This window comes from Mustelus asterias, chromosome 7 (genome assembly GCF_964213995.1).
Source record: "Mustelus asterias chromosome 7, sMusAst1.hap1.1, whole genome shotgun sequence".
NCBI lineage: Eukaryota > Metazoa > Chordata > Chondrichthyes > Carcharhiniformes > Triakidae > Mustelus > Mustelus asterias.
This window is the reverse complement of record NC_135807.1, coordinates 49,561,070-49,577,381: the sequence shown is the minus strand read 5'-3', so window position 1 is coordinate 49,577,381 and position 16,312 is coordinate 49,561,070. Positions and strand designations below refer to the sequence as shown.

General features: G+C 40.5%; 1 protein-coding gene across 1 annotated transcript in view; it reads left to right on the top strand.

The window, feature by feature from the left end:
• Positions 1 to 15,486, top strand: part of LOC144495701 (transcription factor E2F5-like) — a 30,622-nt gene extending 15,136 nt beyond the window's left edge. The window contains exons 4-9 of the mRNA XM_078216034.1: positions 357 to 400; positions 1,741 to 1,805; positions 6,940 to 7,204; positions 7,588 to 7,797; positions 11,777 to 11,821; positions 14,257 to 15,486. Coding sequence (XP_078072160.1) covers positions 357 to 400; positions 1,741 to 1,805; positions 6,940 to 7,204; positions 7,588 to 7,797; positions 11,777 to 11,821; positions 14,257 to 14,402 — 775 coding nt within the window. The 3' untranslated portion in view covers positions 14,403 to 15,486. The remainder of the gene's footprint in view (positions 1 to 356; positions 401 to 1,740; positions 1,806 to 6,939; positions 7,205 to 7,587; positions 7,798 to 11,776; positions 11,822 to 14,256) is intronic.
• The last annotated feature ends 826 nt before the right edge of the window (positions 15,487 to 16,312 follow it).

Here is a 16,312-nt window from a genome sequence, read left to right as displayed (position 1 = left end):
AGACAACTGGAAGTTCAGGGTCACGCATATGGACTGAAAAGAAATGATCTGCATTTGGTCTCCCCAGGTTAGAAGAGACCACATCCTGAGCAGCAATTATAGAATACGAAATCAAAAGAAATGTTTCATCTGAAAGGAATGTTTATGGGCCTGGAAGAAGAAGGGAAAAGGTATTGCATCTCATGTGCAGGCACAAAAATGTGCTGGTGTTGGAGATGTTCTTGAGTAGATTACAGTAGTGTGAAGAAAAATACACCATTGGACTGCTGGAAGTGGTGAGGAAGATATATTAGCTCAGTACAAAAGTGCTATTTAAATTTGTTTAAAGTTCTATTTCAATTTCCTTAACTTTTTACATTGGCATATACAACTCACGAAGATGTCTGCAAGTGTTTTCAAGGTTTGTTAATATCCACCTTTACCACTCTCTGATTGCTTATTCTAAAGATTTCTATTTTCACTGAAAACTGTGTGCATCTGCATCAGTCTAACCTGCTCTCAGACCAGTGCCACCCTAAGCCAGCTATTATGAGATAGTGATGTTAGTCTGAGGAAAGCTCTACTTCTACATTCCTAGTGAAGAGACACATGCACCTCCACTAAGCATCTTTGTGATGAGCAGCTCAATGGCATTTGATCAGAATTGAACTAGCACAATGGTGAATGAATTGAGTCACCAGCATGCTTTGCTGATTATTTCAGTAACTGTTCTCTTTAATCTCTTATCAAAATCACAAATGACATCCTACGTGAATGTGACAAAGGCAAACTATTCCTCCTTGTCCTCCTTGAGCTGTCTGTAGTCTTTGATATAGTTGACTACACCATTCTCCTCCAGTATTCACCTCCATTGTTAAGTTGCATGGTACCGCACTCACTGGCTACAAGTGGATAGATAAGAATAGAACCAATGATTGACCCAAAATGGCTTCTCTTCCTGCTTCTGCTCAAAAGTAAGAAGTCTCTCAACACCAGGTTAAAGTCCAACAGGTTTATTTGGTATCACAAGCTTTTGGAGTGCTGCTCCTTAATCAGGTGAGTCAACTTGACTGTGCCCACCCCAGTCCAATGCCGACATCTCCACACCATCTGCTCAAAAGGCCGGAGACCTGGGTCATGTGACCTTCCTTATCCACAATGACTTCAACAAAAGATTTTTATCCAGTATCTGGAATTTGGCTTTGTTTTCCTGACTGATGGTGACTCGGCCATTATGAATTGAAAGGGGTGCCATCATGTTGAGGGCCTGGTGTTTGGGAAGCCATTGTCTCAACTGACCCACAGACTCTGCAAGCAAGCAAGATTGGCTTATCAATCGCAAATGGCATTCCTGTAGCTCTTTTTGAAATTGGTCTGTCAGATCGGCATAACCAGGTGTGACATTCCCAAAACCGAGAAGAGAATTATTTTGTTTTGGACACTGTTGGAGATCATTTCCAAACAGGATCATCCGTCTTAATTGTCTGTGTTCAGCAGAAAGGTCCAGTTTTAAAAATAAGAACTAGTAATAATGATAAAGATTTTAAATACCGACAGGATTGGATTTCTATTCCATGTTGGAGGAACCCAACAATTACCTGATAAAAGCATCTCCCAATCCTTTTGAGAATTAATATTTTGAAGTAACTGTTTTTAAAATGTACATATTCTTATATCCTAGTTCTATAAATTGATTAAGTTTGATTGAAACTTAGAATCTTGTTTCTTATGAATTCTAACTCATTAGTGGTTCCATAACAGGTGATACACTTCTTGCCATCCAGGCCCCTTCTGGTACACAACTGGAAGTTCCAATTCCTGAACTGGTATGTTTATTGTTGCCAAATACTCATTTCTGTTTTACTGTTAGACTGGTTATTCCTGCATTCCTGTATTAACATTTTGATGTGGAGTGAAGCTCCAGGTTTTAACAGTTTTTTTTGCATTGTTAGTCATACTTAGTAGCACGCATTGTAATGAGTGAATAGTAAAATTAACTTTAGCTGCTGGGTTTATCCTTGCAGCAGAGGCCAGTCAATTTAACCTCAGTGGTGGGGAAGCTTTCATAAGTGACAATTTGGGACAAAATTAAGTTACTTGGGCCCATGAGGGTTAATTATGGGAAGTCAGCACTGACTTGTTACGGGCAAATTATATTTCACTAATTAGCTTGTGTTTTTTGTTGAGGTAACAGGATTTAATCGGGTAACGTTGTTGTTGTGGTGTTTACAGACTTCCAAAAGGCATTTGATACAGTGCTGCACAACAGATTTGTGAGCAAAGTTTGAGTGCCTGGAATAAAAGTGACCATAGGACCGTGTCATGGAACTGGAGCTGCAGATCGCTGACCTTAGTCTAGTCAGGGAAAATGGGAGAAAAATTGACAGGAGTTATAGGCAACTAGTTACACCGGGGCATCGGGAGGAAGACACGTGGGTCACAGTTAGGAGGAGTAAAGGGCAGAAGGGTAAAGTACCAGGGAGTACTCCAGTGGCGGTCTCTCAAAATAGGAAGGGCTTGGTGACAGGTGTGAGGGGAGGGGAGTGGACAGTTAGAAGAGTGGTCACCTGTGGTTGTCCCACTCCAAAACAGGTATATTGTTTTGGATAGTGTGGAGGAGTGTGCCTCTCCAGTGGTAAGACACAGTGACCAGGTCACTGGCACACAGTCAGGCTCTGTGGCCCGGAAAGGGAAGAGAGGGGTTAGGAGAGCAATAGTGGTGGGGGATGCATCAGTTAGAGGCACAGACAGGCGATTCTGTGGGTGCGAACGGGACTCCAGGATGGTAGTCTGCCTACCTGGTGCTGGGGTCACGGATGTCTCCGAGCGGATAGGAGGCATATTAAAAGGGGAAGATAAAGAAACGGATGTCATTATACACATTGGTGGAAATGACGTAGATAGGAAGAGTTAGGGGGATCCTAAGAGAGCAATTCAGGGAGTTGGGAAATAGGTTAAAAAGTAGGGTCACTAGGGTGGCCATCTCTGGGCTGCTCCCAATGCCTCGTGCCAGTGAGGCTAAGAATAGGGAGTTGGTACAAATGAATGCCTGGCTAAAGGACTGGTCCAGGAGGGAGGGCTTCATTTTCATAGATCAATGGGAAGTTTTCAGGAGTGGATGGCACCTGTACAAGAGGGAGGGGTCACAACTAAGTTGGAAGGGCACAAATATCCTGGCTGGGAGCTTTGCTAGTGCAGTTCGGGGGGGTTTAAACTAGTATGGCAGGGGGGTGGGGATCAAAATATTAGGTCTACAAGTGTGGAGGCTGGGGACGAGCTTGGGGCTGGGACAAGGCTGGCAAAGAAGAAGAGCACTCTGGGGGAGGACGACCTCACTGGGCCTGGAGGTCTGGAGTGCTTATACTTCAATGCAAGGAGCGTAGCAGGCTTCATTCTATGATCATCTTGCTGGTGCCAGTACAGAGCGAGACTGCGGATAGTTGGGAACCTGTCTCGGGGGCAGGGAATTCAGATGGTGTTCGTAAAGCAGAAGTGGAAATGTATAGGGTTGGGAAGCATTTTCTGATCAGGGCCAGTGTGATCTCCTGGACTCGTTTCGATCGCCTCAGGGGGTCGGAGAGGAATTTCCCAGATTTATTTTTCCCCATATTGGCCCTGGGGTTTTCACTCTGGGTTTTCGCCTCTCCCTGGAGATCACATGGTCTGGAATGGGGGGGTGGGGGTGAGTTAATAGGTTGTGATGAACAAAGCATTGTAGCTGTGAGGGACAGCTCGGTGGATAGGATATTAGGATGTAGATAGGCTGGAAAATTGGGCGGGGATCCTGGATTCAGGATTCAATCCTGGACCGGGGAGCGGCGCGGGCTTGGAGGGCCGAAGGGCCTGTTCCTGTGCTGTATTGTTCTTTGTTGTACAAAATTGGCTGAGTGACAGGAAACAGTAGTGTGAACGGTTGTTTTTTTTCTGGTCATGAGGAAAGTATATAGTGAAGTTCCCCTGAGGTTGGTGTTAGGATTTATATTAATGACCTAGACTTTGGTGTACAGGGCACAATTTCAAAATTTGTGCACTGTGAGGAAGTTAGTGCTAAATTTACTTTAGAAGGAGATAGACAGTTTGGTGAAATGGGTGGACAAGTGGCAAACTTTAATGCATAAAAATGCAGAGTGATTAATTTTGATAGGAAGAATAGAAGAAACTATAAACTGGGATAACTTGAACCATAATTACAATAGATTTTTCAAGGCATCTGACAAGATTGATCATATAGTTATGGTCAAGAAATTGATAAAGTTAAGTGTACATGAGATTTGTGTCCAATGGGTTGCTGACTTCCTCACTGACGGCCCAAAACTGGCTGCCAATATGAAATTAACAGTAGGTGTGCCTTGGCACTCACTAAGGCCAATTGTTTTCCTAATCCTTATTAATGATGCCCTCTCTTTCTGGCCTCAAATACTGGAAAAACATGGACAAAACAGCAACCGCAGAGTCAAGGACTCCGGGTGCAGTCAGTGAGGTTTAGGAGACTCTTAACACTCTCAATGAGTGGAGTGGGGAAAACAGGATACAGATAAATGCCACGAAATGTAATGTCACTCGAATAGACATAAGCACATGCCCCTAGACATAAGGTTAGGCAATTATGCCCTGGTAGAGCTAAAAGCCTTGAAAATCTTTTGTATGCTGACTTGAAGTGGTATGGCCAAGTGGACAACATGATTTTAAAAACATAAGCAGATGTTCATTCTCAGATCCCTTATGCCTTTTAAATTTTAATTTGGGAACGCTCATAACATTTAAGAAGCATTTAGATGAGCATTTGAAACATAGCATACAAGGCTACGGACCTTGCTGGAAAATGGGATTGGAATAGATAGGTGCTTGATGGGCCAGAGGGCCTCTTCCTGTGCTGTAAAACTCTATGACCACGACTCTGTGACTCTAATCAACTTAACTCTTTTAATATCCTGTCCACTACTTCTCTGCAGAAGTTGTCTGTTTTTGTTCCTATATGATTGCTACTTGCTTGCATGTGTTTAACCTGATTACTTAGTCCACATATCAATTTTTAGACGTACATCACTCTGCAATTCAGCCTTCAAGTTGCAAATATGTATTGTATCACGTTCAAACCCCATTATATAAAACAAAGGGTACAATTCTAAAGGGGGTGTAGCAACAGAGGGGGCTGGGGTGGGTTTATGTGCAGAATGTTTTGGAGGTTGAGAGCACAGTTAATGAATAAATAAGGACATAGAGTACAAAAGAAAATTATGATAAATCTCTATAACACACTGGTTCAACCCCAGTTGGAGACTGGTGGAGACAAATTCATTTGTGGCTTTCAAGAGACTTGGATCATTACCTGAAGGAGAAAAAAATTCAAAGCTATGGGGAAAAGGCAGGGAAGTGGCCTGAAGTGAATTGCTCTTGTCAAGAGCTGGCACAGATACGACAAGCCGAAGGGCATCCTGTGTTGTAACCATTCTATGATGCTATAATTTCTCGAGTTCATACTTAGCAGTTCTTCATTTTGAAATAATGCAGATCCATACAATAAGACTAAATGCCTTTAATTTGCATAACTTTTAAATTATAAGTGCATTTTTGGAAATTACAGTCCTTGTTTCAGTTGGTGTCACTCAGTTCTGGGTCGTAAGATGATGAGTTCAAGCCTTGCACCATAAATTTAACAGACTAACACTCCTTTTATTAAGGGACTGCTCGAGGTGCCAAACCATTGAATGAAACATCAAGCTGAGTGTTGTGCACCAGCTAAGGTGTAAGTTAATATTCCTTGAGACTACTTGAAGAATAAATTTATTTTGGTCAGCACTACGCGGTTTAATGGGGAACTAGCCAGTCATCATATTACTGCATGGGGGCCATTTCTATTGCAAAATGGCTGGTGTATTCATTTAAATAAGTCACCTCCAAGTGATTAGATGTCAGGATTAATGTCGTTTAGATCTTATAAATAGCTATATGAAAGGCTAGAGATAAGCCTGTAGCTTGTCTTTTGAATACTTAAATGAGCAGTCTGTTTATGGTACAACAGCTCTAATATACTTAAGGATTAAGTAAGTTGAAGCATTTCTGAAATGTGAAATAAAAATGCACATGCATTTTTTAAACAGACATGTCAGGAATAAAAATACATTACTTGAAATATGCAGCAATTCCAACAGCTACTGTAAAGAGAAACAAAATAGGTTAATGTTTGAATCATAGAATCCTACAGTGCAGAAGGAGGCCATTCGGTCCATCAAGTCTACCAACAACAATCCCACCCAGGTCCTATCCCACGATCCCACATATTTACCTCGCTAATCCCTCTAACCTGCACACCCTAGGACACTAAGGGACAATTTAGCATGGCCAATCAACCTAATCCGCGCATCTTTGGATCATGGGAGGAAACTGGAGCACCCGGAGGAAACCCACGCAGACACGGGGAAAATGTGCAAACTCCACACAGACAGTGACCCAAGTCAGGAATTGAACCCAGGTCCCTAGCGCTGTGAGGCAGCAGTGCTAACCACTGTGCCGCCCTTTGGGTCTATATTCTTCAGTAATGAACAAAAATAAACAAGGCTGCTTGTACCATAAATGAGTGAGTGAAGATGAGGGAAAGAGGAATGAGTGTGGACGAGACAGTTGCCAAGGGAGTCCATAGAGGTTCACACCTGCACACAAATGATGAAACCTGAAGATGCTCCTGCATTACAATGGAGTTAAAGATATCCAACAGCCAGCTGATATTGAGTAGTGCAAGAACAGGCCAGTACAATTGTCATTCATTTAACATGGGGTTAAGAGGAGCACTCCTGACTCCAAGTTTAGATAAGCAATGTAGTGAGTGTGGTCGGTGAGCAAATACATGAGACTGACTGGAATCTTGTTTTTTTTAATGTTTAATGTATAAAATGGAATTAAAATTTGAAATATTTGTATTAACCATCGGAATTTTTTAATAAATTATTTTTCCAATAAAAGGGACCAAATGGACAAAAAAAATACCAGATTAATTTGAAAAGTCAATCGGGACCTATTCACGTTCTACTTATTAATAAGGAATCCAACTGCTCGAAGCCTGTTGTGTTTCCCGTTCCTCCACCAGATGACCTCCTACAACCACAACAAAATATTGCAATACCATCATTCCCAGAAAAATTCACTTCAACTCCACTTCCGTCAGACCGAGTTGTCTCCTCGAAGGAACCATACCTTGTTCAGGTGCCCTTACCCAGGCAGTCTCCTGGTGAGTTGTGGGAAAATTAGTGACTTAAATTTACATAAGTTTATGTACAAAAGATGCTTAGTCTTGGGTCCAGTTTTTCTATGGGTATATGTAATTAGGAGGGAGTGAAGTCAAGTTGAAATTTAAGCTACCACATAACACATAGAAAATGGATCCTCACTTTATTTTTAGATCATAAATTTATAATATATAAACACACCAATGGAGCAACAATAATTCAAACTTTTTTTACTTCAAGAAGATCTTTGTACTGAACATTTACAACATCAGTCATCTTAGATCATGGTTTACCACTGTTTTTATCATTTGTCCTTGTAAGGAAGATACGATAATGTCTGTTTCCATGTGCTGATTTAAATGTTCTGACTATTTTTAAAAATCAGACTGTGGCCTGCAGCTGCCTGGTATTGCATCAGGTGTCCCTTACTCAGACATGGCAGACACACCAGAAAGTTACAAAGGGGTGACAACTGAATCACTACAGAACAATCGAGAACAGAACGGATTACAGTCACTGCTTCCCCTAGATGTTGGGAGCATTCTCAAACATCCTCCAACGTCATATGAGCAAACAAAGACAGAAGATTCAAATGGTAAGGAAAAATCTAGGGCAAAGATTACGGAGTTTGCGTATCACAAGCAGTGGTTAAAATTGTTCTTTTTCTGTCCCCATTTTGATTCTCATTTGTCTCGGCTTGAGCTTTTTTTTTTGTTTCAAAGTATCAGGCTAAACTGATAAAAGCAAATTACTGTAGATTCTGGAATCTGAAACCAAAAGGGAAAATGCTGGAAAATCTCAGCACTTCTGGCAGCATCTGTAAGGAGAGAAAAGAGCTGACATTTTGAGTCCAGACAACCCTTTGTCAAAGCTAAACTGATATATCATTTTAAATTGTACCTGACTCATTTTTGGCTGCAAAAATTAACACAGCTTCACAATAATCTATACATAAAGTGGAATTCTTTCACTGTTATATGTTGCAAACAGGAGGGTGGTTAATTTAAACAACCCTGATTTTTCCTTTCAATATCCATCTGTAAAAAGAAATAGGGTCATAATTTTCCTAAATTCAGAGTATTCCAGTCCAAGAATAACTTGCACAGCAAACTTGAGGTAAGATGAAATAAGAGGTTGGGTTATTTTTACATACACACAAGCAGGCGAAGAGTTTCGCAATATCCGCCCCTTTTTGCTCTCGTACAGCACAAAGAGGGATAAAGGAAAAGGAAGGCGGTTCAAGGGCCGAGCACAATAAAATACAAATTAGGTTTTATGTGAATTCAGAGTCCAGAATCAAAAATCAAATGGGATATTTCTTCAGAGGGGACGGTGACTGTTGCAGGGTGATCCATATTCCCAGAAATAAGACTTCCACCAGGGGAGAAGGCACGTAGAGTTGACATAGTCTTGATGGCACAAGTCTCAATGTTCCAGGAGTTTCACAGTTTTCATGAGAGCCAGAGTCCTTTTTGCTTCCAACCTCTTGATGGTAGAGCACGTTGGCCTGAAGTCCTGTTCTCTTCCAAGGTCAAATACTAACTACCTATAACTTCTAACAGTTGGTTGATCAAAGAAGTTCAGGCAGCTCAAGTCTTGATCATGTGACAGTGGTTTCAGGTTATTGAATGAGGCCCCTAGATGAAAGCCATTTTGTGTTGGGAAAGGTCATGCTTAGGTCACTAGTACCAGACTGGAGACGAGGAGTTGCAAACAGTTGCCTTTACTCATAGCTGGCTGGGGCAGACATCTTGCTTGTGAAACCATTGTTTTGGCTTGGCTGGAATGTTTGTGATATAAGGCATGTTATATTCCAGGAGATGAGGTGTCAGGGCTTTGTTCACTTTCGGACTGCTCAGAAACATCCAGAAGCTAACATGTAATCAACTTGAGCCATTATAGAAAGGATATTATTAAACTAGAAAGAGTGCAAAAGAGATTTACTAGGATGCTACCGGGACTTGATGGTTTGAGTTATAAGGAGAGGCTTGATAGACTGGGATTTTTTTCCTCTGGAGTGTAGGAGGCTGAGGGATGATCTTATAGAGGTCTATAAAATAATGAGGGGCACAGATCAGCTAGATAGTCAATATCTTTTCCCAAAGGTAGGAGAGTCTAAAACTAGAGGGCATAGGTTTAAGGTGAGAGGGGAGAGATACAAAAGTGTCCAGAGGGACAATTTTTTCACACAGAGGGTAGTGAGTGTCTGGAATAAGCTGCCAGAGTAGTAGTAGAGGCGGGTGCAATTTTGTCTTTTAAAAAGCGTTTAGACAGTTACATGGGTAAGATGGATATAGAGGGATATGGGCCAAATGCGGGCAATTGTGACTAGCTTGGGGGTTTTAAAAAACAAAAGGGCGGCATGGACAAGTTGGTCCAAAGGGCCTATTTCCATGCTGTAAACCTCTGACTCTATTTTATCAGTCCAGCAATAGTCCCATTTTGAAAAACAGACAAAAATAATTTTGTATATTAGTCTGGCTACGGAGATATGTATATTTATTTTCCATTCCATCACGACCTGCGCAAGTACGAGTTGTCTTACAACTTTTGCCATTACAGGTTGGAGATAGCACATCAATGTTCTGCCACTAAAAAGGAATCAAGGCCATTTCTCATCTGCATTGCATGTTGTCTTTAGAGATGGCGTTAAGCTAGCACAGTGTCTTTGTTTTGTGTTAGCACAGTGTCTTTTCTTTGTGTTCTTTGCCTCATAATTTTGGGATTAACAATTTTTTGCCTATGTGTAAACAGTCGCTAAAGAAATAGTTAATGTGTACAATTTACAGGCACGTGGCAGACTGTAGGATTTGAGTACAATGCAACAGTTGTGTTCATTTTTTTAATGATTAAAAACTTGTGCAATCCACTGCCTGTAAAGTGAATAATTAATTCTCCGTTGAACTGTTTTTGTAGTTAAATTATATTTTCTGCTGCTTTGAGTTTCAACTTTACCAAGTGTCAGCCCACTTTCACAGGTTTGGGTAAAATCTGCAATCAATTGCAAAGGAATGTAGAAAGCTACTTTTGATATGTCTAGCTGGCTCCTGGAGTTCAATCCACATCTGAAATCCTTCTAAACTTGGTTAACTGAGCACTGAGAAGTGCTCCTTGCCTATTCGGCCTGTGTTGCATTTGTGTGGTTGACTCTTAAATGCCCCCTCAAGAACAATTGGAGATGGGCAATGAACGCCAGCCCAGCCATCAACGCCCACATCCCATGAAAGAATAAAAATAATATCTAATGGTTTTGGGTATTGGATCCAAATTACATTACAAATGTTTAATACTAAATTGCATCCCAATTATTTGTGCTATCTGACCAAATCAAATTATTCTCCTATTAAATGATACCTTTTAGAAAGATGCAAATCAGTTGAATGCATTTGGATGCAAGTACAGTAGTGACAGCCTGATATATCAACACATCAATTCAAAAAACTGAGTGTGCCTTCGTCAACTATTGCCTGGACAGAAGTGCACAATTCCCTGCAGACTAAATCTTGACAAGTTATTGTCATGGGAGTGTACCTGTTATACATTAACTTAACAAGAACTAGCTGATATTATTGTTCCTGCCCTTGTGGAATTTCCTCTGCCAACTTTTGAGAGTGAAACCTTTTATAAATATTAACCTATAGTGGCAAGAAGCAGGCTCGAAGGGCTGAAATGCCTACTCCTGCTTTTATTTTTGAAAAGTAGTGAGACAACTCGTACTGTATTTGACTTTAGGTAATGTCAAATTTGAACTGATTGTAAATTTTATGAATAAAGTATATTTTTGAGGTGAAAAAACCCTTTATAAATAAAGCGCAGGAGATGGGTGGATCTGGAATTTCCTGGCACTGGCCAACCTGCCATTTTGTTGGCACAGTCCTACCTCCCCCATTTTCCAAGCGGTCGAGTCGGGGACAGAACACCTCCCTGTCTGCAAGCAGTGGTTAACCATTTGAGCTAATGAAAGGGCTGATTGACATGGTCTGGGAAAGGTTGTGGCCTCCAGGTGACTAATGCTCAGTTTCACTATTTTACCCAAACCTGTGAAAGTGGGCTGGCACTTGGTAAAGTTGAAACTCAAAGCAGCAGAAAATATAATTTAACTACAAAAACAGTTCAACGGAGGATTAATTATTCACTTTACAGGCAGTGGATTGCACAAGTTTTTAATCATTAAAAAAATGAACACAACTGTTGCATTGTACTCGAATCCTACTGCTGACTTACAAATGGCCACAGGTCACCCTTTGGAGGGGATCTACCCTCCACGAGGACAATCTGGCTGCTATGATGATTTTTAAGTTGCATAAGTTTGAGTGCTGAGAAGGCACCCCCATTTTAAGAGTCTCTCTCTATTTATTTTACCCACATTGGTCCTCCAGTTTCTGGATACCAGTTGTCCATCCTTAAATGGATGGTGTTTGTGCCTTCTGGCCTAATAATCAGCCTTTCGATGGAAAACTGGGGCGTGCATGTTTCGATCAGGGCGTGGGAGGTTGGGACCCAGATCTCTGGCTGTATGGCATCTGAACATTTTTTCTTTCTGACTAAACGTGTGCACTTTTCTTTCATTTCAGGAACTATTGATGGAGACATTATGGATGAATTTATGTCATCAGATGGTAAGTTATGGCTCATCAATCTCTGCTGTAAAATTTGCATTTTTTTTAAAGACCATTGTATCTCCTACAATTGTAACCTTGCTCATTCTCTGAAGGATGTTTTGTTTATGGGAATTTTTCTGTTGACCAACAGAGTAAAACATTTGAACACAACAAAATGTGTAACTTTTCAATACATTAAATGGAGTTAAATTAATCTCCCGTGTGTAAGGTATCATTTTGGACAGTGACCTTGACCAGAGAAAGCAACATTAAAACCCAATGAACAAAAATATTCAAGCACTATATTTTAAAGCAGCTACAATCTATGCCAGGTTAATGGAAAAGATGAGGTGTGTGCAGATCCGGAACTTTGTATGTGATGGCTGAAATACATGGTCAGACCAAATTTAGAATATTGTGAGCAATTTTGGACCCCATATCTAAGGAAAGATGTGCTGGCCTTGGAGAAGGTCCAGGGGAAGTTTGTGAGAATGATCCCAGGAATGAAAGGCTTGATGTATGAAGAGCGTTTGAAGACTCTGGGTCTGTACCCGGTGGAGTTTAGAAGGATGAGGGGGGAATCTCATTGAAATTTACAGAATATTGAAAGACCTGGATAGAGTGGATGTGGAGAAGATGTTTACATTAGTGGGAGACATTAGGATCTGAGGGCATAGCCTCTGATTTAGAACCAAGATGAGAAGGAATTTCTTCAGTCAGAGGGTGGTGAATTTGTGGAATTCATTGCCACAGAAGGCAATGGAGGTCAAGTCATTGAGTGTATTTAAGACAGAGATGGATAAGTCTTGATTGTTAAGGGGATCAAAGTTGGGGTGGGGGGGGGGGAAAGGTGGAAGACATATCAGGCATGATTGAATGATGGAGCAGACTAGATGGGCTCCTATATCTTATGGTCTTATAGGAAATATAGGTTCTCCCATTCAAATCATTGTGAATAGCAGGGGCCCAAGCACTGATCCCTACAGTTCCCCACTCGTCACTGCCTGTCACTCCAAAGACTAATTTATTCCTACACTCTGTTTCCTGTCTGATAACCAATTCTAGTTTAAGTTTATTCATTAGTGTCACAAGTAGGCTTACATTAACACTGCAATGAAGTTGCTGTGAAAATCCCCTAGTTGCCACACTCCGGCACTTGTTCAGGTACACTGAGGGAGAATTTAGCATGACCAATGTGCCTAACCAGCACATTTCCTCGGACTGTGGGAGGAAACCCACACAGACATGGAGGGAACTTGCAGACTCTGCACAAACAGTGACCCAAACTGGGAATCGAGCCCAGGTCCCTGGCGCTCTGAATCAACAGTGCTAACCACTGTGCCTGTCTCAATCCATGCCAATATATTACCCCTAATCCCATTTGCATACTAACTTTTTATGTGGGACTTTACCAAATGCTTTCTGAAAATCCAAATACACCACATCCATTGGTTCTCCCTTATCTATTCTAAAAACTCGGTTTGTCAACCATGATTTCCTTTTCATAAATCCACGTTGACGTTGTCTAATCCCATTGATGTTTTCTAAGTGTCCTGTATCACATCCTTCATAATAGATTCTAGCATTTTTCCCTGCTACTGATGTTAGGCTAACTGGTTTGTCATTCCCTGTTTTCTCCTTCCCTCTTTTTTTAAACAGCGGGCTTACATTTGTCACCCTCTAACATTTCCTTGTTCTCCATTATAAATCATCCCGTTTCAGACAGTAAGAGACCTACATTTGCCTTCACTAATCTTTTGCTTTTCATATACTTATAGAAGCTTTTACAGTCCACTTTTGTTGCTTGCAAGTTTAATGTCATACTATGTTTCCCCTCTTGATCAATATCTTTGCTCTCCTTTACTGAATTCTAAACTGCTCCAAATGCTCGGGCTTGCTACCTTTTCTAGCAACTTTATATGACTTCTCTTTGGATCTAATACTATCCTTTATTTTTTTGTCAGTCGTGGTTGTACCACTTTTTCCTGTTGTGATTTTTGCGCCAGAAAGGAATTTGTAACTGTTGCAATGCGTGTATTCATTCCTTAAATATTAACCATTGCCTAACCCAAAGTCACGCCTTTTATTGAAGTTCCCCAATCTAGCTTGGCCAACTCCTATCTCAAACCTTTGCAGTTTCCTTTGTTTAGCTTTTGAACCCTAGTTGCAAATTGGACTACTTCCTATCATGTTATGGTCACAGATTCAGCTATGACAGCCCTACAATTGTGCAACCTGCTGATACTCACTAAGGCTCACACACATGTATAATAACCATTTGTGCAAACTATCGTATGCAGTCTGCAACAGAGTATATCCCAGTGAGGAACAATCAGTTGCCTTCAAAAGAAGGGAGTAAGTCAGTGACAAAAGGTGCATATGACAGGTGACTGAAGTTTGGTTTTAACTTTAGCCGGTGGTTTCCCCTGTAACATGCTCTGTTTATCCCACAGTCTTTCCCCTCCTTCGACTTTCTCCTCCGCCAGTTGATGAATACAGTTTCAATCTGGATGAAAATGAAGGTGTCTGTGATCTTTTTGATGTACAGATTTTTGAATTGCCGGTTTTAACTAGCGTGACCACCATTCCAAGATACTGAATCTACCTCTGGATCACCAATTCAGCCTTCATAAACTACTTTTGTTTCTATTTGTGAAGTTCACTACAGCATTATGGTCAAGACAAAAGTTTAAGGTTTCTGAACTTGTGTCCTTTATGTGTTTAAGTCCTAAATGGACTTTTTTTTTACTGAATGGTTCAATTTGTTTCGTAGCACTGCCATGTAGCACACAATAGAATCATTTATTCTTATAATTGAATGTGATACTGCCATGGAATAATCTCATTAATGTTGCAACAAAAATATTTACTTCACTAATGGCTTTTCTACTGCCTTTTTTAATAGGGTGGCAGAGAAATTTGATTATTTTTATATACTGCACACTTTTTTTAAGTGCCTTTTTGGTTCTCGCACTTTAGGAGAGATTTTTATCTTGTAATGTACAGGAAAACCTGTCTGTTTTAGAATTGAATCTTAAGTAGTCTCCTACTGTGCTATTAGTTGACCACAAGATGAGTATTTTTAGGCCAATTTTGCTGTAATTGTACTACTCCTGGACACTTCTAGATTGAAGGGAAAGTGGTGTGTGTGTGTGGAGGAAGGGTATCTAATAGCAGAATGTGTCCAAAAGACCTAACTTACATCCAGCTGTAAAATTTTTTATAAATTCTTCAACGGGATATGGACAGCACTGGCAAGTGCTCGACCCTAATCTAGTATTATACTAAAAGCTACTGGTGAGTAGGATACACACAAATGTGAATAATCACAGTGCAAGTTACAACAAATGTACAATAAATGGATGTTTAATTTTTGGTAGCTTATTGGTTATAATGAAAATATAATTCCAATATTCCCTTGCCTCCTACAACTGTTCAGTGTTCAAATGGATTTATGATATAACTTGGATAAAATTCAGTTGGTCCAAATGTTTTGCTTGGACCAGACTACCTTGTACATCTCATGAAATGTTTACAGTGTGTATTTTGTTTAAGAGGATAAAATTGTCCCTTGGAGTGCCTCTAGTGTAGAATTACAAGAAAGTTCTTTGTACTATTCAGTTTTTATATTGACCAAAGCTGTTTTTCTAAAAAAGGGCACAAAAATTAAAGTGTCATCTCTCTGTTGTTGCATTCTTTTCTATATAGTAAAATAGAGATGACCAATTCATCTATTTTATTTTGTTGTGCTGTGCTTACAGCAATGGACCTGGATTATGGAATTTCAGCATTTTAGTTGTAGCAGTATTTTACTAGTTAAAATCAAGACCATTTATCACAGTTCAAAATAATTTCTCCTCCCATCTGTAATTTTGCTTTTAGTGTCTTGACAGTTTATAAAACAAGGGGTAGATTACCTGTCCTCATTCTCTGCCAAACCTGCATGGTGGCACAGTGGTTAACACCGCTGTCTCACAGCGGCAGGGACCCAGGATCGATTCACAACTTGGGTCACTGCCTGTGTGGAGTCTGTACGGGTTTCCTCTGGGTGCTCCGATTTTCTCCCACAATCCAAAAGATGTGCTGGCTATGCTAAATTTTCCCTCCAGGTACCTGAACAGGCGCTGGACTGTGGCGACTAGGGTATTTTCACAACTTTGTTGCGGTGTTAATATAAGCCAACTTGTGACACTAATAAATAAACTTTAATTTTAATCTATTCTAACCTAAAGAAACTGCAAGTGTAGTCCACAGTAACTACCTCTCCTAAAATGTTCCTTGCCTCTACAGGAAAATATTTTCTTCTGCTCCTTGCCAGCTTTAAATAGCCAAATAGCTATGCCTAGATATCACTACTCCCTGCTTGAACTTTTCAATTTGCCAGTATCTTGCTGGTGTCCTGGCTCTAATATTTTGAGAAGTAATAGTTGAGCTGGATATGTTGACACAATGACATTAGTAAAGATTAGTCTGAACTACATGAAGCCTGTAATTCATCTCTTACCCCTT